The sequence below is a fragment of the Artemia sp. Qi Xiang Cuo genome, chromosome 9, assembly GCF_049724085.1.
Source record: "Artemia sp. Qi Xiang Cuo chromosome 9, ASM4972408v1, whole genome shotgun sequence".
Classification (NCBI taxonomy): domain Eukaryota; kingdom Metazoa; phylum Arthropoda; class Branchiopoda; order Anostraca; family Artemiidae; genus Artemia; species Artemia sp. Qi Xiang Cuo.
Window position 1 is genome coordinate 9,070,811 of NC_142802.1, and position 24,229 is coordinate 9,095,039.

General features: G+C 35.1%; 1 protein-coding gene across 3 annotated transcripts in view; it reads right to left on the reverse strand.

The window, feature by feature from the left end:
- Moca-cyp (nuclear cyclophilin protein Moca-cyp) overlaps nt 1-24,229 on the reverse strand; it is a 100,988-nt gene that overhangs the window by 42,587 nt on the left and 34,172 nt on the right. For 2 of the 3 annotated variants that reach the window (XM_089094273.1, XM_089094274.1), the window contains exons 4-6: nt 14,919-15,006; nt 8,387-8,416; nt 3,586-3,737 (exon numbers count right to left, since the gene is read on the reverse strand). In XM_089094273.1, the coding sequence (XP_088950399.1) occupies nt 3,586-3,737; nt 8,387-8,416; nt 14,919-15,006 (270 nt within the window). Of the gene's footprint in view, nt 1-3,585; nt 3,738-8,386; nt 8,500-14,918; nt 15,007-24,229 lie in introns of those variants that run through there. The other variant, XM_089094276.1, reaches the window with a different exon arrangement.

Below are 24,229 nucleotides of genomic sequence, written 5' to 3' on the forward strand. Positions count from 1 at the left end.
TAAATATCGAATCAATTCCCCTGAGAATGCCCCCCCCCTCCTGATTATCCCAAATATAGCTCTATTAATGTATTTCTCCATTACTTCAATGTAGTCATACGTTGGTACTTATGTCTTACAGCCACCACACCCAAGAAGTGAGGTTAAGTTAATTCTAATGAAACAATTCTTACTTCATAATATGCAAAACAGTTGTAGCTAACATATCTTGCATGCAGACCCGCTATACTTCACCCACAAATGTTGAAATATAAAGCCCAAATTATATATTTTACAGCTATTCTCGCAATGCATCTCTCTTGTTTAAACCTGTACACCTGTAAATTAAATCATCCGCGACGAAACAAAACTGGAATAAGTTACGGGTGGGAAAATGTATTGAAAATATATAATGTGGGCTAAATATTTACAAATTGGGGGAGGGGGTAAAGTGCAAAATGTGTTAGATACAACTATTCTGCATATTATGAAGTAAGAATTGTTTCATTAGGATTAACTTAATTTCACTTCTTGGGTGTGGTGGCTGTAAGACATAAGTGCTCATACTTTATACCTCCTATATTAAACCAGTCATCTTACTAGTCTGTAATTTATCTCCATCTGTGATTGAGTGCGTAATTTACCAACCTAATACTTGAAAAGATTTTAAAAAATGTATAATAATGGAAGGAAACATGATGTTCTGATTAATAAAAACATCCTGCAAACCATAGAGAAAGAATTTCATTCCTTGGGATATATTATTTGAAAAAAAAAAAACGTTTTCTAAAGAGTTAGAGGCTGAGTCACAAGTTCAAACCCTAAAACGTACAGGGATTAGGAGGTAAAGTTGGGGGGCTGCCGCCCCCAAACCCCCCGCTTTTTCAGCCTCTGTTGTTAAGATTTTTATTTTGGGGGTCTACAGCCCCCCTCAACCCCAGCTTTTTCCCTTCCAAAGAAATGCTTTGCAACACGAACGAAGTCTGCTTGAATTTTTTACCGTAAGAACATCCTATTGCATCTCTTTGATTAGAAACAGTACTGAGCCTGTTTGCTGGATTTTTTACAGGAGATTTTCCCTTACCAATAACAAGCTATAATGTGATAAACTTAACAATTTTGAACAGAAAAAAACAGGGAAAAGAAGAAGGGCTCAGCATATACAAGCAGTTTAGGTTCAGGTAGGTTCAGGTTCATCTATTTTTCCATCATACATAATCACACTGAATACATAACTATACCTGGAACAGAGACAAGTTTTTAGTTATAACTGTAACAGACTAAGTTGTCATTGCCAAATTCTCTGAAGATTAAAAAAAAATGCCATTGAAACAGTTTCATTCATGTTGGTACGACCAACTGATTGCAGGGTTCAGGACTTAAAAAACCTTAACAAAAGAGGCTGCAAATGCGGGGGTTGGGGGGTGGGGGTGGCAGCCCCCCAACTGTACCTCCTAATCCCTGCACGTTTTAAGGTTCGAACTTGTGACTCAGCCTCTTTAGCTCTTTAGAAAACGTAGTTGTTTTTTTTCAAATATTTTCTGCACGTTTTTGTACAGTTTATTACTTATTATTGCTTGACTAACTGTTAGCTGATCGTGTCAGGTGTTAAAGTTGGGGGACTGCCGCCCCCAAACCCCCCGCTATTGAAGATTCTTGTGTTAAGACTTTTAATTCCTGAATACTCAAATCAAATGCACAGTAAGATTTTCTTTTTTCAAATTTTCTTCAAGCATGGGGGTATACGGCATGTTATCAAAGCAGTGGAGACTTACCTGTAAGCTGAAGGCCGACTGTGATATTCTTCTGGAGACGCCTGTTGAGCCGAAGAATTTAATAGATTGGATTTAAAAAAGAAACTGAATTTCTTTTTTAAACTTTAAATTTAAGAGATACTACTTTAAATTCAATATATTAAAAATTTACTCTGACGGGGAAACGAACCCGGGTCTTCCGCAAGACAGACAGGAATAGTGACCACTGTACTATCAGAGACTCTTGTTTAGTTATTTTTATTGGCTCGGCAACAGAAAAAACCCAACGGTTTTTTGTCAAAGTCTCTGCAATCTATTTTCGACGCAAGCAAATACAAAGCAAGATTTTCGTTTTTCGACAAAAAAAAAACTTCTGGGAAAGAGCTGGAATTCTTGGAAGCTTGCAGTCGGTCTTGTCAGGTTAAGAGGACTATTTTGATCTAATTTAATAATGAAATACTATGCTTTTAGGAATTTCAAAAATTAACATGGGCTTTTAAGGGAAAACGAGGTTTTTCGTAAATCTAAATTCGGGGGATAACTTTTTCGGTCTGAAAATATCAAAAGCCCCTAACAGGTCAAATTCCGGTTCGAATGAGTCCTCATTCACCCGGATCCGTTGCCAACTGTGGCCTGTAGGCTTGGCTGATAAAATTTTTTTTTATGAACATTAAGTGGCTGTATTTGGTTTTTGGAAAACAGGGAAGGAGTGATCGGATTGAGCTGAAATTTTGAGGATAAGCTCTCAGGCGCTAGGAAAGATTATCCTCTAAATTTTTAGCCCCATCGGACAACGTTAAAGGGGGGCTGTGATGGGAGGGTCGAAACTTCCGGCCCACTTTCCCCCATGAAGATAAAGTCGGAGGGGGGGTGAAATTTTGCATGTTTCTTAGTTTGAGCTTAGGCTACAAAATGCGATCACCGCCGTCTCTCTGCGACCGCTAGGACCGGATATCGCTTAACATTGTGGTGGGTCGCCTCTTTAAAGAGGCACAAGTGTGCCTCTTTGATATGGGGCCATCGGGGGGGGGGGAGGGGGTACATTTGTGAGTGAACTCATTATTGTAGTTGGAAATAGCATAAAACATGAATTCGAGTAGCGTGTTCAGCTTATCCCTGACAAAAGATCAAACTCTCAGTGATGGAATCGCGCATTTATTTACCGAGACTTCTGCCGAAAATCTAGGACCATAGGGTCGATATTATCACCGATTATTCGTATTGGACACCGATTCTTCGATCGAAATCGTAGGTGTATTTTTTCATCAAGATCTCTTCCCTTTTTGGGACTTTTTTTTTCCTTACTCAAAAATTAGACAAAGTTTCTCAGGCTCGTAATTTTTGATGGATAATTTTAAACTTTATAGATTTTATTTATCTTAAATTCCACAAAAAGTCAAATCTTTTGATACAAATCCTGTCACAAAAAAATATTTTTGACTTTTTTCAATAGACGCTAAAGATCGGAATGTGTATTACCACCGAAAAATAATTTTAAACTTACGCTTTTTTTGTTAGACCCAAAACATCTTTCACCGACTCTTCAAATTGTGCTCAAACTGTTTCTCTGAAAACGTTCATGAAAGTGTCAAGAAACAGTCATGAAAAACCTAAGTCATGAAAGTCATATAAAAAAATTATCTACGTCATGAAGAACCGTGTTTCAAATATAAAAAAATTCGATAAAATATTACTTTCAAACCTGTTTAATCGACCAACAAAGTCTAAAAAACCTCGATATAACCTCCTACTAAGAAGGAGAGGGACCTTCTAATAGATATATTATCTAATATGAATGTAACTAAATGTCCTTTACTAATTTCCTTTTTTTTCATTTAATGAAAGAACTCACCAAGCTGTTTGAGTTTCGACTTTTTAACAAGTTCTCCACAATGAGCTATTTTGCAGTCTTGTAATGGTCGACTATTTCGATCAACTGGCTGGGATTCTACCAGACGCACCACATCTTGACCTGATACAACGTGACCAAATACAACATGCTTTCTAAAAGAGTTCAAATGAAATGCAATATATTAACTTGCTTCTTCCAATGATAAAAACGAGTTTTCTCAAGTTATTTAGTCATACGTCAGAAGAAAAGCTTTAATCCAGATTTAGTTTTTCTTTTGCACCAAATATTATTGCATGTTTTTGATAATTCATGCCAAAACACTAAAACATCGTTTGCCTTGCAAAAGGGATCAATTAACCAAGGCCGTACCCACTGGGGAAGAGAACTCGGTTTGAATCCAACCCCCGCCATGGTAATATTTATTCGACTCGGAAAATTGCTCGTAGAGTTGCAAAAAACAAAAATTACAAAATATTTCTCTGACTCGTAAGTTAATATACAAATGCATGTATACCAAACCCCTTTTTGGGACCGTTAGACAACTCATTCTTTTGGTAACCTCCCACGATACAGATTATTTTGGTACCCTACTCACGGACAAAAGTCTGGATACAGCCCTGCAATTCTTTTCTGTTTCTTTTTACAGCCATTTTTCTTGTGCTTCGCTTGAATACATGTTTCCTTTGGTTATGGGTAAGTAAACTATGGAAAGAATAAAACCGATGCAAAAATTTAACAATGTACTGAATTTAACGATAAGCCTTCCCACCGAGCTGAACTGACACTTCCGTTATCGATTTTGTAATACCTGAATTGGTCAATTTTGTATCTACTTTTATAAATATTTGTACATAAACCGAATTCTTTATATGTTTCGATTTCTTTTGCTTTGTTTGGAATTTTATGGTTATACATGAAAATTTTTAGCCTTCTCTTCATTAGCGATGCCACATCACGAGAAGCCTATGAAAAAACTTTTTTTTTTTGGTTCAACCGCTAGCAACTGAACAAAGGTTGTGACGTATTTGCTCAGACCCAATACACCTAGTATGAAATGTGTATCGTATTTGGACTAAAGATGACGCTACATTCAACATAATCCACCGATCAGAAACTATGTTAAATTCATAGGGACCTTATGTAAACCAGCGTGATAAGCTTACCTAGCCAACGTAAAGCCTTTTATAAATAATCGTACATAAATCGAATTCTTTATATGTTTCGATTTCTTTCGGCTTAAACCGTCAAGTCGAGTTATTGTCTCTTTATATATTAGAAATCGACATTCTTAAAGCCCCCATTCCTCCTCTTGTGTATACAAAACAGTTTAACAACTTATTAGATTCTGATGGTAGACATAGTTATATTGATGGTATATCAGCCAGTTATCTGTCATACTGACAGTTGTTTCAGAAAGTTCTTCTCGAGCTGATTCTTAAGCTCACAGAGTCGATGTTTTTTTTCATATATATATATCTTTCTTTAATGCTTTAGACTGATGTATTCTGAACTATTACGAACTCTTTTTTAAATCCTTTAACGAGTGTCAATTTGTTAACATATTTGAAATCGATATTTACATGCCAATTTCCTTTATTTATATGCCGATATACCGATTTCTTATACTAGAACCGACATTTATATGTCAATTTCGTTGATATATTTCAATGCCTGTTATTTAAAGCTTCAAAACAAATTACTCTGAGAAACCTGTAGTCTGATTTGTAAATCCCTCAATGTTTGTTGATTTTTTTTTCCTGTATTTAAAAATCGATAGTTATATATCGATTTCTTTCACATATTTACATGTTTTTAAAGCGTCAAGTCGAGGAATTCCGACTTTTTTGTAACCTGTTTAATGATCGTCCTAACTTTAATTTCCTTAGTCCACTTAGAATTCGACATTCAATGCCGACATCTTATTTCAACGTCTATCTAAAGCTTCAAGCTGAACTATTCTGAGATTCTTGTAACCTTTTTTGTAATCCCTGAATGAGTGTTGATTTAGTTTATATATTTATAGTTTATATAGTTAAGGTGGAAAATCCCTATAGCCTACTTAAGATGGAAAATCAGTTTTAATTGATGATACTAAGATAGCTCATTTCCTTTACTAATAGAATACTAAAAATACTTTAATAAAATATATATTAGAAAGAGAATAAAAGAGGGAAAAAGCGAAACAGTTTTGAAGGTGACGAGATGAGGATACAAATTAATAAAAATAACTACATTGTCGAAAATGTTAAGAATTAAGCAATATTGAAAATTCAAAACAAAGGAAAACTGAATTTAAAAAATTTCTAAGAACTACAAATTATAGAGAGTTAGTTATTAGAATACATAGATAATGAAATTACCATACGCTTCTTTCAGAAATCCTGACTCCAGCACAGTCACCTAACCGCCAGCTGTATTTTATATTTTTCCTTTTTCTTTAAGTTCTCATTACTATCTCTAAAGCACGAAGCATTTAACAATGAAAGGGAAAAAACAGCTTAAACAAATAGTAACAGTCTGTTCTATGGCTCTCTTCTGAAGGAAATTCTATATTTTGTACTTTATAATAAGCAGAAAATATATACTAAACAGCTTTTTTATAGTCGCTTAATCCATGTTTTTCCAATATATTTTTGTTTTATTTGAAATTTTTATGGTTTTAAATGTTAACTTTTCCTGTGTTCCGGTGTTTTATTTACAATACTGAGCACCATCTACTTCTTTGTCAAGGAAGATTATTAAGTACTTGTTTTACAGATTCCAGAAGTTTCAAAAAGCTGTTTTTTGTTATATATTCAATTAGACCATATAAACACCATTAAGGGGAGGGGGCAATATTTTTTTTTTACTTAAATTAATTATTTGTGAAACTATATGTCAAATTTTTCAAAATATTTCAAATACGAATACATGCGGAAAATATTACAAAATGCAAAGAATAAAGCAAAAATATAGTGAGAAAAACGTGAATTAAAGTGGAAATAACCCATAAAATATGTTTAATATAAATTTATTGCATGTTATAAAGTAAGAATTTTGCAATTTATTGGATTTTGCACTTGATCAATCTTTTCGTTACTCATCGTCACCTGTTTATCTTCACTTATTCCTAGCCTTAGGGACTTAGTCTTTTTAACATTAATTTTCAAACTTAATTCAGCACCCTGAACTCGCAAAACCACTAAAAGTTTATTCATTATATATATATATATATATATATATATATATATATATATATATATATATATATATATATATATATATATATATATATATATATAAACATAAAGAATATTACAAAAACAATTTGATAAATGAAAATTTATAATAAAAGCATTGTAAATAATTTTAAAAAAGTAACTAAACAAAAATACATGTGTATAGATTGTAGAATATTATACAGATTCATGACAAAAACAAAGATGATTTTGCAGATTAATACATCCTAGATCCACAATTTGTTTCTTAACAGAGAAATCGCACTGTTGTAGAATTACTAAAATTATGCTAAAATTACCTAAATTAGCCTATTACCAGCATCCCACTGTTCTAATCCTATCCTAAGACATGGGAACTAGACTCATTTCCCTTTATACTGATGTGAAGGACCTTTCATAGAAATTAAAAAACTGGGTCTAAGGTATATACTGAAATACATCAGCCAGGTCGACAGTTTTTAGAATTGTTATGCTTTGATAAAAATAGCTCCATCTATTCAGTTAAAATCAGAGCTTGTATTGGATTCTTCCTCGTCTTCTAGATTTATGTACTATAGTTAGGTTGACTTTTTTTTAATCCCAATTTTCGTTTAGTCATTTGAGGCATGTTTCTTTTACTCCCTCTTGAAAAAGTACTAAATTGTAAAGTATCAATGTAATCACTTGAATCATTTTAACCTTGTAATCAATGTAAATCTTGAAGTAGTGTAGATGAGCGGAGACGTTTCTCCAACAACCCCTTCCATATAAAGTGGCCTGTTGAAAAACAATAATACATAGAACCCGCAATATCAAAGGCAGTACTTACACAGCCTTTCATATTCTGTAAAGTCTAGAAAGGCAGAGATTCTATATTTACAGGTCCATTCCAAACTGTTTTTTTTTTTTTTCATAATAAAAAAAAATTTTTGAAGAATAAGAAGATAAGTCTGCGGGCCAAAATGAGAACATTGGAAGCTACAGTAATGACAGTAGCCAAGTTTGGTTATGAAGCGTGGGCGCTTCAAAATACGAAAAAGGAATTGCTAGATGTTGACTAGAGATATTAACTACGGATTGTTTTGGGTACCCGACTGATTGATCGTATCTCAAACAGTAATCTGTACGAACAATGTGGTTCAATCCCAGGGTTCAATCTAGGATTAGAATGAGGAAAAATTTAAGATGACACGAACACGTTCTAGTGGATGAAGGATGACAAATTGCCAAAGATTGTCCTTTTTGGTGAACCCTCCTCAGCCAAACAAAAAGCAGATCGTCTCCCAATGGAGTGTGAGAAAGTCGTAAGGAAGGATTTAAGGGAAATGGGAACTTCTTGGAAGGGTAGCTTTGAACAGATTGGAATGGGGAGGAGCGTGCGTAGCTGATTTAGCCTCAGGCGGTTTAGTGCTGCAGTGAGTTGTTAGTAGTAGCAGGCCTAGTATTATTGCTGTAGTATATACCACTACAGTACATATCACAAAACTAATTGCTATCAATTCTTTTTGTGTATCTCTTGATGTAATTATCTTTTTGTACGTATGTAGCATGTATGTAGTAACCATAACATTAAAAAAAAAAAAATAAAGAAGAAAGAAACTTACCCGTCAAGGTGTGGTGCCACTTCTGTAGTACTACAATGAGAACACATAAGAATTGCTTCAAATCACGAAAAGTCCCTTTGAATGTTTCAAATGAAATATAGAAGGACAATGAACTAGAAGTAGAATTTATGAGATTTCTCAAGCCCCTTCCCACAAAAAGAGGCCCATATAACAACGCCCGGTATTCCAAGCCTTCGACACACAGACTTTTGTATAGCCTATACGTCAATAATTAATTATTTACTTGGTTGTAAAATAAAAGCTACATTTCTTTTTTTACATGCTCGTCAGTTTTTGGATTAGCTTGCTGACAGGTGTCTCACAGAGTTCTAGGCTTTAGGCTATCAATAATTTTTTTTTCTTTTATACAAAAAAGTCTTTAATCTATAGACCTATTTTCTAACTATATTTTCGGCACACTTATGTTTGTCGAAAATTGATGCTAGCCGACACGTTAGCTTGACTAACAGATAAGTGTCTCACAAAAGGGAAAGGGCTTCGAACAATGACGTCGGCAGTTAAGTAAAAAAAAAACAGTTCCAGCTATTTTTTGGGCTCAGCTATGATTGCCAAAAATTAAAGTCAGCCGACAAATTAGCATGGCTAGTGGACAAACGTCTTGCAAAGGGTAAGGCTTTTAGATGTTAATGTTAATGATTACACTAAAAGAAAATTAAAACATAAAAAAAAAATCTACCGTCTATAGAATTATTCTACCGATATTGTTGGCCCACAAAAATTCCAACTAGCTAATAGGATAGATTTGTAGACTAAAAAGTGAACAAAAAAAAACTTTCGATTCTACTTCCATTACCCGTGTTAGAGCATGTGTTTTTGAAGTACTCGGGAAAATTCAAACTTTAGCGTCAAGAACGAGGGCTGAGGAGAGTAAGTACCCCTTTTAACATGATAATTTTTATTAATTCTAAGTTTTAATGTCGCTCTTTACTTCAATTGTAAAAAATAATTTTTCTATTTAATTTCTTTTCATTTTTAACACCGTACGCAGGGTTATCTTAGCTATGAAGCGGACTATTATTCCCTGTATTCCCGGTCTTTACATTAAAGTTCAACTTTTGGATCACAATACTAACAAAACATATTTAATGCATTTGCTTTGAAAAATAAAATTCAAGTTTCCTATAAGTATCGTTTTCGTAGCAAGATGAGGGCTGTCCACCCATCAGCTGACATACGCACGTTGCATCCCTTATTCATCCATAAGAAGAGGTTTGATGTTTGGTTGTGCGGAGGTTTGATGTAGAATCCATATGTTCATCCAATTCATCCAGAGCACCTTTCATTGGAAAGTTTAAGATGCGGCTGGTAGATTCTGTTACAACTCATAATTGAAACTTTGACAAATTATTGGGAGCCTTGGGCGTAGAGTAAACACAAAAGCATCCATGTCTATTTTCATTATTTGTAATAACGTGATCTCAAGTGCACTCTTAGCTTGGAACATGTTTGGTAATCTACTCTGAAAATTGTGAGCCATGAAAAGAGAAGAGGGAATTATGGTATATTGTCTTTAAAAAAAATAAATAAATATGTCCTAAAAATGTGTTTTTAAGCCTCAAGTATCCTCATCATGGTTGCCATATGAGGGGGCAACGCGTTTTTAAACACGTTATGATATTATGAAAAAAAAAAATGCAAAGTGATCTGGCTTCTAACCTAATAGCTGGTGAACAACAAAACAGTCCATAATATCAGTTTAATTTTTATACTGTATGTAGGATTAGGGACGAATTTTTTACCACGCACCAGATTGGAACCAGAAGCTGGACCTCTGAGATTGGGAAATTATAAACACCATGTCGTTACTTCTCGTAATTTCTGCGAAAGAGCATCTCGGTAATATTCGTGCCAAAATTGCTGTTGAGCAGGGCAAATGCCAGAAATCAGCTCTTTGCTGTGGCGAAATTAGCCTTTTGCTGTAGCAAGCTCTCTTTTTTCTACTCAAAAAGGCACTAGGTCTCCAAATTTCCGTTCAAATAAATTCTCTTTGTATTCTAAAAGAAAGCTTTAAATGATGCTTACCCAAAAAATTCAAATAGGAGTCAAAGTCTGACTCCCTTTTTGCATTGGATGAGTGAAAAATGAGAAAAAAGATTCACATAACATATTCTGTTTCAAAAACAAAACTTTCGTTTTGAAACATAAAATGTGGCCTCAAAAAGGGAGTCAAAGTCTGACTCCCTTTTGGCATGAAATAAGTGAAAAAAAGGAGAGAAAAATACCAGACAATATGTTTTGTTCCAAAAGCAACACTTTCTTTTTGAAACATAAAATGTGGTCTATAAATACAACTCCACATAAATGGGAATCAAAGTTAGACTCCATTTTGACATGCAAAAAGTGAAAGAAAAGAGAAAAATATCACCTAATATGGTCTCAAAACAAATACAAGGCCACATAAAAGGAAGTCAAAATCCTACTATTTGGCATGGAACAATGAAAAAAAGGAGAGAAATATCACAAAGCATGTTCTATTTCAAAAACAACATTTCCCTTTTGAAACATAAAATGAGGCCTAGATGCATCGACGTTGGATTAAAAATAATACTTAAGCTTCAGAGTCCAAAAATTCAAAAGTCAGATCTAACACAGTTTTTTCATCAGAATCATTCCCCATGATTGCTTTAAAAAAAATATCATCTGGCCAATAATGAAAAATATTCTTTTATAAACTTCTCTATCATCTCAGAACAGAAATTTTAAATAAAGAAAATAAACTTAAAGTTGTTGATAAATCTGAAGCAGATAATTTCTGAATAAAACGAATATATCTAAAGAACGTCAAGCATTAAAGCTTTGTTTTACAAACTTATGCTCCGAAGAAATTGAATATGCGACTCAAACTATTATGGGTGATTAAAAGCGAAATTTCTTAAGCTTTTCTAGAATCTTTATATACATAAAAATCATTTGAATAACTATTCAAAAACCATGTAAATAGAATATTTTTTCCTGAGTATAAACAGAAGGGTTTTGTTTAAATATAATATTAACGACAAAAAAAACAAAAAAAACTTTTTTCCCAACTCTGATCCGGAACAGAAGTAAAAGAAAAAGTCGTCCGCATGAAGACTTTTTCTTCATGCGGACAATATAATATCCGGCCATCAAAGCGAAATTCGACGCTTTTGCAGCCTGACATCAAAGCAAAAAATTGATAAGAGATTTGAAGTGTTACAGGTGATCGAAAGCCAAATTTCTCTCAAGTTTTCCTAGAATTTTTGAAAAAAAGAGGTGATTGAAAGCGAAATTTATCTCAAGTTTTCTTAGAATTCTTGAAAAAACAATGATTTAAATAACTATCTAAAAAAGCATGTCAATAATATATTTTTTTTCCTGTGCACAAACAGGGGGTTTTCAAATATTTTAAATACAATAATACGGGCATAAAATATTTATTTACAACTCTGATCCGAAAAAGAAGCAAAGAAGAAGTCACCCGCATGAAGACTTTTTCTTCATTAGACGGTATGAAACCCGGCTACAAAAATTCGACTCTGTTACAGCTTGACATTAAAGCAAAAAATTGATAAGGGATTTGAAGAGTTAGGGGTGATTGACAGCGAAATTTCTCTCAACTTCTCTTAGAATTTTTGAAAAAAATGATTTAAATAACTATCTAAAAAATCATGTCAATTTTTTCCGAATTTGGGGCTAAGCTTAGGCAACGAATAGGTACTATTTGAAAGATAAAAATGGATTTAAACGATTGTTTTGCCTGTTATTTCAAGCAAATTTATGGTCCTATGTCAATTTTAAATTCTTGGTCAACCTTCTTAAGGCTAGAGGCGGGTGTGCCTTGTTTACCTCTTTTTTAAATTCTTGATCATCATGCCTAAGACTCTAGGCAGGCATGCCTTTCCAAAAACTAAATGTCAGAAAGTGTTTCTGACATGTCGGAAATTTTCGAACATGTCAGAAGAAATTCCCGTGCCGAACCAGGTATAACCTGGTATTGGGGTCTCAGTCCACCAGCCAGAATGGTTGAAATCCACGAGCTCAGAGGTGGGGTCTTAGTCCTCCAGCCTGAATGGTAGAAATCACCTAGCTCAGAATTGGGGTCTTAGTCGACCAGCCTATCTCCACTGGCAGCCAGTCGACCGACTATCTGGGCTTTACTTGTCAAGGCCTGAATGCTAAGCGATGGACATGAGCTAGATTGGGACCCCATGTGAAAAGGGAAAACAAAAATAAAAATATATTGTTGGTATGTGTGTAGAGCAAGGCAGGGTTACCGCTAGGGCAACAGTCTAACCGTTGATGGTTTTAGGTATCCGTGAATAAGTTCCAAGGCGAGAGTGGAAGTTGGGACAAATTTTTGAAGGTGCCCACCTCACTTGCCCAGAGTCTCGGGCAAGTGACCCAAAAATTTAAAAAATGTGTGAAAAATTCAAATTTTTTTCAAGAATGTTGGGCTAAGCTTAGGCAACGAATAGGTACTATTTGAAAGATAAAAATGGCTTTAAACGATTGTTTTGCCTGTTATTTCAAGCAAATTCATGGTCCTATGTCAATTTTAAATTCTTGGTCAACCTTCTTAAGACCATAGGCGGGTCTGCCTTGTTTGCCTCTTTTTTGAATTCTTGATCAGCATGCCTAAGGCTCTAGGCAGGGGGCATCTCAGACACCCCAGAACATCATAGGATTGCATATTAGTGCTTATAAAGGTATTCCAAGCATGTACCTACACCTTAGCTAACGCTAAGGCATATTAGAGACAAATCTCTAATTTCGTGACAAATCTCTAACTTAGACACAAATCTCTAATTTAGAGATATGTCACGTCAACCTAGCGTGCCGAACATGTTCCCCCTCAACAGGGTCTTTTTTCCCGCAGAAGTTACTTGGACTATCTGTCTTGGCTTTTCTCTGTCTACAATTACCCAGCCCAGTCTTGATGCAACCTATTGCCCAAAATACTTGATAAATTCAATTCAAATTTTTATTTTGATAACCGTGTATGGGAGGCATTTTGCTGTTTACTGAGTCATCGCTTGTGGATTGACTTTTGTTAAATTAAGGACAAGTATCTTTCGATAAGAAGTAAAGATTAATATTGAACGATATTGAGACTTGAAATAATAGAGATTTAACTCGTATCGAAACAATGGTTTATATTAAAATAAAAATCTTGCTACTTATAAATATGTCCTAAATCAATGGTAATGTTATTGCAGAGTACAATTAAGTAGTACATCAATTGTACATCAATGTACATCAAGTACATCAAGTACAATTGGCCAGCTCTGTATTATGGTTACTGACCCTCATCAGGTTAATATGAATAAACATGCGGGCTTATGTATTTTGATACAAATATCTACAAGAAAAAGACTTTGAGCCTTAAGTCTTGTAAGATTTCTCACTATTGTTCTAAATATAGCTAGGTGGGCTTGACTGTTGAACTAAACAAAAGAAAAACCATTGATGCTCACTTGTGACAATGAGCACCGCCAGGAATTTCCCAGACGGGCAGTGGTGGATCCAGAGGGGGGACAGGGGGCCCCCCCTAGCGTAGTCTAACATAGTGTAATTTACTTAATTAAGTCAATTTTGCGTTAATTAAACTTGCTACTAACGCATGTTTATCGGATCAACCTATTTTGCTCCACCCCCTAAAAATTTTTTTACCAACCTATTTGGCGCCCCCCCCCCTAAAAAAATCCTGGATCCGCCCCTGCAGACGGGTTGAATGCTACCATGATCTATGTCTTAATAGGATAGAAATGGGAGGGTTTCTCATTTCCCTCTTTTTATACAATTTTTAATATATTCATGTTTCCTAGGAGGGAGGAGGCTTTTCCCTCTTCTACTGGTGACTCCCATTCCTGTTACATTTTTTCTTGCATAAGTTAAGCTTTGAATTCTTCTAAACTGCCTTACCTTTGATGTACATCAAGTTGTACATCAAGAGTACAATTAAGAGTACAATCAATTGGGGGTTTTCAAATATTTTAAATACAATAATACGGGCATAAAATATTTATTTACAACTCTGATCCGAAAAAGAAGCAAAGAAGAAGTCACCCACATGAAGACTTTTTCTTCATTAGACGATATGAAATCCAGCTACAAAAGCAAAATTCAATTACAGCCTGACATTAAAGCAAAAAATTGATGAGATTTGAAGAGTTTTCTTAGAATTACAGCGAAAGAGACAGCGAAATATCTCTCAAGTTTTCTTAGAATTCTTGAAAAAAACTGATTTATATAACTATCTAAAAAAGCATGTCAATAACATATTTTTTTCTGTGCATAAACATTTTTTTTTTTTTTTTTAGAAAATACAATATTACCGGCATAAATTTTTTTTATAACTCTGATCCGAAAAAGAAGCAATGAAAAATTCGCTGCATGAAGACATTTTACTCATTAGGCGATATGAAATCCGGCTACCAAAGCGAAGTTCGATTCCTTTTGCAGCCTACAAAAAGCAAAAAAAAAAAAACTGAAGAGATTAGTAACATTTAGCGGCAGTAACATGGAAAACTAAGAAAAAAAAAACACTTACACAAAAAATTGAGATCCATTTGAGTCTTTCCCTCGATTTGCCATAGACAACAAAAATGGTCGATCATGAATCAATTCTAAGTTTTCGTCTATAAACAAAAAGAAACAGCAATACAGGCAAGTTATGTAAAAAAAACGTTTAGTATAAATTACTAATTAATGAATTCTTCTTATTTTATTTATTAATGAATCTTTAATAGCATAAATTTTGATTTTTACTACAGGGTCTTTTTCAATAACACCGAAAACACGGTTTTTGGCACAAGGAAATTACACTGTGCTTCAAATGCATTTTTTTTCGAATTTAGAAATTACCTAAGATTTTTTTTAAACATATTCAGTGTTCATATAATTCTACTGAAAAAATTCAATTTTTTTTTCGAAATATGAATATTAAATAACTGTTCGAAATAGGGATAAATCCTTTTAATAGACGGTGAAAAAAACGATCAGAAAAAAATTCTACATGTTTCGATCACATGTACAGTGGTCGTCATCAGTAGAAATACTACTGATGACGATTACTGTACATGGAATCGATATATCTAGAATTTTTTTAGACCGTTTTTTCACTGTCTATTAAAAGGATTTATCCCTATTCGAACTGTCAGTTATCGTTATGGAAAGACAGTGTGGTCTTTGAAATTACCTACGTAACATGAATATTCGGGACTTATAAATACATATTTTGCACTGAATAAAATATACTAAATTCAAGTAATGCAATTAAATACAGCAATGTAAATCTTAAAAAACATTCGATTTTTCCTAGCACACACGGTTTCTGCGTAATAATTTGTTGGGCTTTTTAGTTTTTTTTTGTTTTTTTTTCTCCAAAATACGAGGAACTCCAAAAAATTAAAAGAAACTGCAGCTTATTCTTTTTTTTAGAGTACAATCACTAACGAAAACAAAATTGTATAAATTTTGAGGAATGAAAAGAATTTCGTCAAGCAAAAACACATGCGCGTACGAACGCGATAATTTTTCGGGGTGAGAGGGGCTTCAACAAATACAAAACAGGCGACTTAAATAGAAAATGTAAGATATTCTTAGTAAAACCATTTGGGCTAAAACAAAAATTTTTAAGAATCATATTCTGTTCCATAGGAAAGGTTATAAAACCCTAAGAAATGAACTTTTAAGTTTCAGTCTTTGTTGTGTGTGCCCAACGCCGTACCCGGAGGAGGGGTTAGGGGGTTTCAACCCCCCCCCCCCGAAATGTTTGTTTGACTCGTAAAAACTAAACAAAAATGGATATAAAGAAATTTTGTATGTGTTTTTCGAGTTTTTTTTGTGTAACCCCCCCCCCCCGAAACAAATCTTTGAGCAAAACCCCCTCCGAAAAAAAATCCTGGGTACGACCTTTTGTGTGCCAACCAAATCTCCCTAACTTTCATCATTCATATATTAACAAACAATTGCAACAGCAAAAGTTTACACCAAATTCCAAACTTTTTAGTTAAACAAGACTCTCCTAAACTTGCGAATTAATTATAACGAACTTTTGCAATACAGTAGCCTTTCTGAATGTTTGCAAATATTAATTTTAGATTCCACCCTAAACTAATGAAAGATCACCATTTGTTTACGCAAGATAAGTATGCGTAATAAGCTTGTAGATGATTCACGAAAAAAGATCCAAGTCAGTTGTTCAAAAATATTTACCAATTAAGGTAAATATAAAAGGACAAAGACCTTCTAGAGCCATTGCTGCCGCATAGAGCAATGAGTCCACGTTTCAGTTACTGTTTTTTTACAGGGACATGTAGCAAAGTTGCCTCCCATCCTTGGTGGAGCGGGGGGTCAATCCCTGAGCCCCGCATTGCCAAGAGAGCATCTTCCCACTGTTCTACCACAGGGATATCAAGATAAATATAATCAGAATATTTTATGGGAAAATTTTTAACTGCCTGTGATCAAGCTGTTTTGTCCCCGGTCAGTTTATTCCCTTTGTTAAAATTTCACGACGTTGAGACGCCTCACGTGGCATTATTTACGATTTTTGCTTTATCGACCTAAAATAAAAAGCTCACCACTGATTATAAGGCAAATAGTAGGCTACGGGAAACTTATAAGAGTAGAAACTGGCGCTAGTGTCGAAAAGCAAAATTAAAAACGCCATCTAGCGTTAGGCAGTTTGTTCCTTTTTAGTCTAACCTAAATTTTTGCATACTGACCTTTCCAGGCATTTTGAACGTAAATGAGAGTAAAGAAAGCAGAATTTTGTTGCCAGAAGACCCACTAGCTTACTTACCCCTCAAGACTTTCTTAAGCTAACCTAAGCCTAATTTACGCAGACTGGATTTTGACTCTAAAAAAGTATTTCAAAGGATACAGAGTAATTATCCTATAAAATTACAATTTCATTAAATCAGTTATCCATTTATCTTCGATTTTGTTTTTAACGAAGTCGCCATATACGGCGCTGTAAGTGGCGCAAAGTAGTTTTTAATTCATATCTCCCCATATTAATTCTTCGAATATCTAACTTTTATAGGTTCCCCGTTTTCTTTAGTATAAGGCATCAGATATTAAAAGTAAGCCTAAAACACTTTATGACAGTGGCTGTTAGTAAGCCCTACTACCTAAGTTTGTTCATTCATAGTGTTGCTATTTTTTTCTATTTTAATTTCACTTTGCTTCTCCTAAGTGTGTGGGTCTTAAACAAACTATCATTATTATTATCAGCCTTATAGGAAAGATGACAAATTCCAGCCTTATAGAGGATAAGGTATATCTCTGAATCTAAGGTCTCGACAATCCAGATTGGCTGATTCTCTAGGCTCATCCTCCTTGACAATTCGATTTCTATTCATAATATAATCATGAATTTTGATTGCGATTCACAAACCGAGGATTAGATTTTGGTTTGAATCGTAAAAGTGACAACCCTATTTCAATCTAGGATTATCGATTTTAAATTTTAATATTTTAAGAAAAATACAAATTCTTGCATTATGTTTACATTTTGTGTTATTCTAGAAAAGAGAAATCTATTTTTCTAATATATTATATGACTAGTTTCTTTCTCTTTTTTTATAATTTTATCTTCAATATTTGATGTTGTTTTCTTTGATAAAGTCCCAAAATTCTTATGGTATGATATTTTTGTGGGAGAGTAAGGTGGGGCGGGGGGAGAGAAGTCAGGCAGAATTATAAAAATGAACAACTTAATAAAAATCATGAATTTCTAAACAAAAATGGGTAACAATTTTCCACATTTTCAACTATTCAAGTATTGCGCCAAAATTTAATTTCTGTACACTATCTAGTTGCAGACTTTATTTTCAATTTGGATTGAAAATTGACTTTCCTTTTCACAATCCAAGAGAGAATCTGGATTGTCAATCAAAATACCTCTAGGTCCACAGAAAAAAAATAAAAAATTATGCGACAATCCATGGCAACGTCCCAGAGGACCCCCCACTAGGAGGAAAGAGAAAGCCAACAACTTCTTGCCTAAGCCCACATCCCTGTGGAAGATGCAACGAGCATGGCAAGCGATCAATCAACCTGTAGGCGCCTGGTCTCATTGTTCTCTGCGCCGTTCCAGCAAGAGCTATTAGTCAAGTCAGATAGGATATTCCCTTTCATAGCTGTTGTTCAGAACAAAAAATTTAATTTATCAAATTCAAATGGTTACTGTTAATATTTAAAATGGTTATTGTTTTGGTGCCCAAAAATTACCAGAAAAATAAAATATGTTTTATATAAAAAATCCAATAAAAAATAAAATATTTTTTGCTCAATAAATTACGTGAATTGCCATAACAACCGAATATTACTCCTCTGAACATCTCTGTGATAGTAATGTAAAGGTGACATGCCATTTGTATTTGTTAAATTTGTATGGTCAATATTTTTATTTTGTGTCATTGAGCGATGCTATGTTCACATTTTGATTTTCGCTTCCTTAGCTGTTTAGAAAAAATGAAAATTTGAATACATTGAACTTAAGAAACACCATATCAAAGCAGCTAAAACTGTTTTAGTCAGTCTTGACAATTAAATAATGCTCCCAAGTAAAGCTGAAAAACGGGATAATGTGTTCAGTTTTTTTTTTTTTTTTTTTACTGCATGTGATTATTGGATATTTTTTTTAGGTATCTAGCGGTGACAAGAAAATTATCAAAAGATGCGATTTCCTGTAGTTTCTGTGAGTCAAAAAAGAAGACACGACGCGTTATGGGAAAACAGAAACATCAAAATATCTTTAGAACCCTTTGAGAAAGAAGAAAACGGGTTAGAACAATCGATATACTGTGGAAGACCTACTCATAAAATTCTGTTTTTTCTCTCTACTTCACTCATTCCAATGTTGAAGGCCTAGTCCTGAAAAAAGTCCAAGTCTATTCTTTTAACTTCGAATACAATCTTGGGTATATTAATATATAAACTACTACTACTAACAACTCACCGCAGCATCAAGCCGCCTGAGGCCAGCACAGCTACGCACGCTCCTCCTCCATCCGAATCTATTCAAAGTTGGCTTGGCTGAAAAGGGAAATCTTCGGCAATCTTTACACCCTCCCAGGAAGTTCCCACTTCCTTTATATCTTTCTGTAAGACATCCTTCCACCCCAGACGAGGACGACCTGCTTTCCGTTTAGCCCTAGACGGTTGGCTGAAAAAGAAAATCTTCGGCAATCTTTCATCCTTCATCTTCAGAACGTGCCCTATGCATCTCAACCTTTCTTTCATTATAGCCCTAGAAAGCGAGATTGAACCACATTTTTGTACAGCTTACTGTTTGAAATATGGTCTGTCGACCGAGTACCCAGAACAATCCGTAGAAAATTTCTCTGGAAAACATCTAGCAAATTTTCATCCGCTTTTCGGGGCGCCCATGCTTCAGAGCCATATTTGACCACTGTCATCACTGTAGCTTCCAAAATTCTAATCTTGTCTTGCAGACTTATCTTCCTATTCTTCTCAACTTTTTTCAGCTGCGAACAAACACCCTGAGCCTTGGCTATTCTACTTGTAATATCTTCACTGCTCCCACCGTCTTTACTAATAATACTACCAAGGTAAGTGAAGCTGCCCCCCTGATCAATCTTTTCGTTACCCAACGTCACCTTTTCATCTTCACTTATTCCTATCCTTAGTGACTTAGTCTTCTTAATATTAATCTTCAAACCTATTCTAACCCCTTGAACTCGCAGAACCTCTAAAAGTTCATACATTTTGCTCACAGTTTCATGTCGGATGCTTAAATCATCAGCATAATCTAAGTCCAGGAGTTTTTCCTCCCCACTTGATTCCCTGGTCTCCCATTACTTTTCTGGCGCTACTTAAGACAAAGTCTATCGAAATGATCCATATAAAGGGGGATAGAACACAACCCTGCTTAATTCCTCATTTAATACAAAACCAGCTGCTAACTTCATTTCCTACCTAAACCGCAGCAGTGTTTCTCGTCCATAGTAACTTTAATGTATATGTCTGGTATACCATACAAGGATAAAACCTTTGCTAAAGCTCTTCTATCAACAGATCGAACGCTCGCTCATAATCTATAAAACTGAGGACCAAAGGTGTTTGACAACTATGGCACTTCTCAATTATTAACCTAAGACTGAAATTTCGGTTGACCATCTTCTCTTAAAACTTTGTCTACAGCATCTCTCAAACACAACCCTGCTTACCTCCTGATTTAATACAAAACCAGCTGCTAACCTCATTTCCTACTTTAACCGCAGCAGTGTTATTCTCGTACATAGCACTAATCACTTTAATGGACTTGTCTGGTATACCATGCAAGGATAAAACCTTCGCTAAAGCTCTTCTATCAACAGAATCGAACGCTTGCTCATAATCTATAAAACTGAGGACCAAAGGTGTTTTACAACTAAGGCACTTCTCAATTGTTAACCTAAGAGTGAAATTTTGGTTGACAATCTTCTCTTAAAACTTTGTCTACAGCATCTCTCAGTCTAAAAAGTATGATATTACTAAGTAATTTGCTACCTACAGAGGCCAGACTAATGCCTCGATAATTACCACTCTCACTCTTATTACCTTTCTTATACAGTGGTTTAATTAGGGTTTTCCTAAATTCGTTAGATACTTCTCCTTTTTCAAAAATCATATTCATAATCTTGAATAACTTATTTCTAACACTATCAGCACCTGAAACTTATTATTTTCAATCCTTTTAGTACTGTTGCTAATTCTTCCTCACAAAACAAATCTTCCCCTATATCCAAGGTATCATAAACTTTTTCATTTTCTTCTATATCTTTTCCTGCAACTCTATTAGGCTTAGCACATTCTCAAAATGCTCAGTCCATCTCTCTTAACTCTTTCCTTATCACTAATTGTAGCCCCGTTCCTATCATTAACTGGGACAAGTCCCTATTGCCTATTCCCTCTCAATTTATTAACATGCCAGTACAAAATTTTACATTATGCCGTCTAGCTGCATCATACAGATCCTCGGCAATTGTATCAATGGCCTCCACTTCACACCTCCTTAGTTCATATTTTAATGCTTTCTCCACTTTCTCTACATTCCTTTTGTTTTCATATGATCTATGACTCAGATAGTTCTTGCAGAAGCCCCCTCTCCTCTCGATTAATTATAAAGCTTTTTTAATAATATTCCTACCTACAGTCCAAACTTTCTTCCCTAAGACACCGTCAGCAACTTGAAAATTGTTTTTTCTAAGATTTTTCCAACCATCTTCCACATTTTCAAATTTTGAACTCTCAAGTTTAGTATTCAACTGTTCCTGGAAAGTTTATCTCATATTTTCATCCTGGAGTCTACCAACATCATAACTTCCCGGGAGGTAGTTACCCTTCCGAAATTTCAGCTTTAGGTTAACCCTAGACACTACTAGATGGTGATCTTTACTTTTAACATCAATAACAGCACTCTTATATACCCTAGTATCTTATATCCTGCCAGTCTTCGGTTTACAATAACATTATCAATAAGGTTTGCTATCTTACCATCACATGAATACCATGTTAACTTATGGGCCATTTTATGACCAAACACCATATTGGTTATAACTAGATTGATATACTTACAAAATTACAAAAGTCTGTATCCATTACTGTTTCCTTTTCCTACACCAAATTTACCTAAGCCAGGATACCATCTATCCCTAATTCTACCGACCTGGGCGCTAAAATCTCCTAGTAAAACACCATATTTCTACCTGGGACCCTGTCTATTTGCTCCTGTAACTGTAAGTAACATTCACCTGAGTCACTAGTATCTCCGTCAGTCGGTTCTACAGGGGCATATACTACTATAACTGATACTTTGAACTTTTTAGTCATAAAATGAGCAATTAGTATTCTATTATTAATACCTTCCCAGCCTAAACAAGACTTGGTAGCTTCTCTATTCATCATGAGCCCTACTCCCTGTCTATGTACCCCATCACCATTCCTGCCAGAGTAAACAAATTCTATATCACCTAATTTCAAGCTTCCTACCCCTGGGATATGAGTTTCTGAAACTCCGAAGAAGTCCAGTTTGAATCGTCTGCATTATTCAGTCAAAATGTCTATACGAAAGTCATTTTTTAACATCGTAACATTCCAAGTTCCGATTTTCCTGTTCTTTAAATCATTGAAAATATTTTGGCCTTAGGAAGAGCAATGATCCTGTATACCAGTTCAGGACGGGGATCAACATATCTTCTCAATTCTACACTGAAGCGCTTAAACCGGCTTAGAATCGGAAAGCAAGAAGTCCCTGGAACCTCCAGTATAAATGGAGGCTTTGTGCAATCCTGGACCCATCTTGGTCACAACATGGTTTTCAGCACTTGGCGATGCTCTTCTATCAACAAGAGTCGAAACACCCGTCAAAGCAGACCAATCCCAGAAGAATTATCCATTAGTCACAATTCTGTGCAAATGCTGTGTCGTTTACTAGGCTACAATTTCCTCGAGGGGCACTACTCCTCAAGTGGGAATAAAGTTGACCGCAAGGTCCCCAGTACCGCGGGTCTGCAAGTCTTGCAAGTACCGCGAAAGGGTAGAGGCAGCCCTTTGCAGATGCCGTTGTCTATAGATTTGGATCTTACGCCCTGCCCCAGTTGTCCTCCCATACAGGATCCTCCCACGATGGCGTTCTGTGTCATTATGCGATTTAACCCATTACTGGGAGGTGTATAACTCACGGGACATGTGGACACGCCAGTGGGCCCTGTTGGGAGTACATTTAAGAGGCCTTCTTCCTCCTCCACCTGTATTTATGGCCCTGGGAAGTACTTTTTTTCAGAAACACGTTTGATCTAGAAATTTTCAAGCTTCTTGGAAAATAACAACTAAATCAGCATGAAATACTTTTTTAATTCACCAAATAAATATAGGAGAGAGAATATACACGCCCCTCAACTTTGACCCAATGGACGGAGGTTCCAAGGGAGGGGGTTAAAATCACAAGATCATATTTTTGGCATCAACCCCTTCCTCAAAGAGGAATATTACCATTTAAAATTGCTGAAGACAAAATTCCTGGAAGTACTTGCCAACCCCCCTCCCCCCATCAAAAAAATCTTGGCAAGGCTTATGAGGTCAGTCTTGCCTTTTCCACCTCTGTGTTGTTAGTTATGTGAATGTAATCTTTTATTTTATATAGAAAAAGAATGTTGCAATGGTAGGGCAACTATTACTCCCTCCCTGCTAGCGCCAATAAAAAAAATAATAGACCAAAAATATTCCCTGGAATCAAGAAAGATTGGATATCTATTTCTGATAGAAAAAAGCATTTTTCTGCAAGAAGAAGAGAGACGTCATTCTATAGCACGCTTATTCAGGCTTAAACCTGAATAACAGCTTAATCAAAATTAGGGGTCTAAAGGAATTGAGATGAGAGATTAATTCCTATCCCCCCCCCATACCCCATTCTATATTTGGTTGAAGGTTCATGGAGAGTAAGACATTTTGACATTGAAATGCACTCTTTTAGGCATCTGCCCACCTCCTCACCTAGACAATGGCCCACTGCCCCTCCTTAATAACAGGTGATGTACAATTATACATCACTAAACATAATATTATGAAAAATCAATTGAAACAACACAGTTAAATTAAGCATTAAGATGAACGTCCATTTTGAGAAATGTACTTGGCTTAAGAAACGCACCTGCTTCTCAGCAATTGAGAGCCTTCCTCTGCAAAGGGTCTGAGAAAGCTGCAGAAAAGTATCAGAATGCCATAGTCGACTCTATTAATATATATATACTTCAGTATATTAGTGTATTAATATATTGATATTAATATACGTAGTATTAAATTCTGAACGACCAAACAGTTTGCAGACTAACAAGGTATATACAAAAG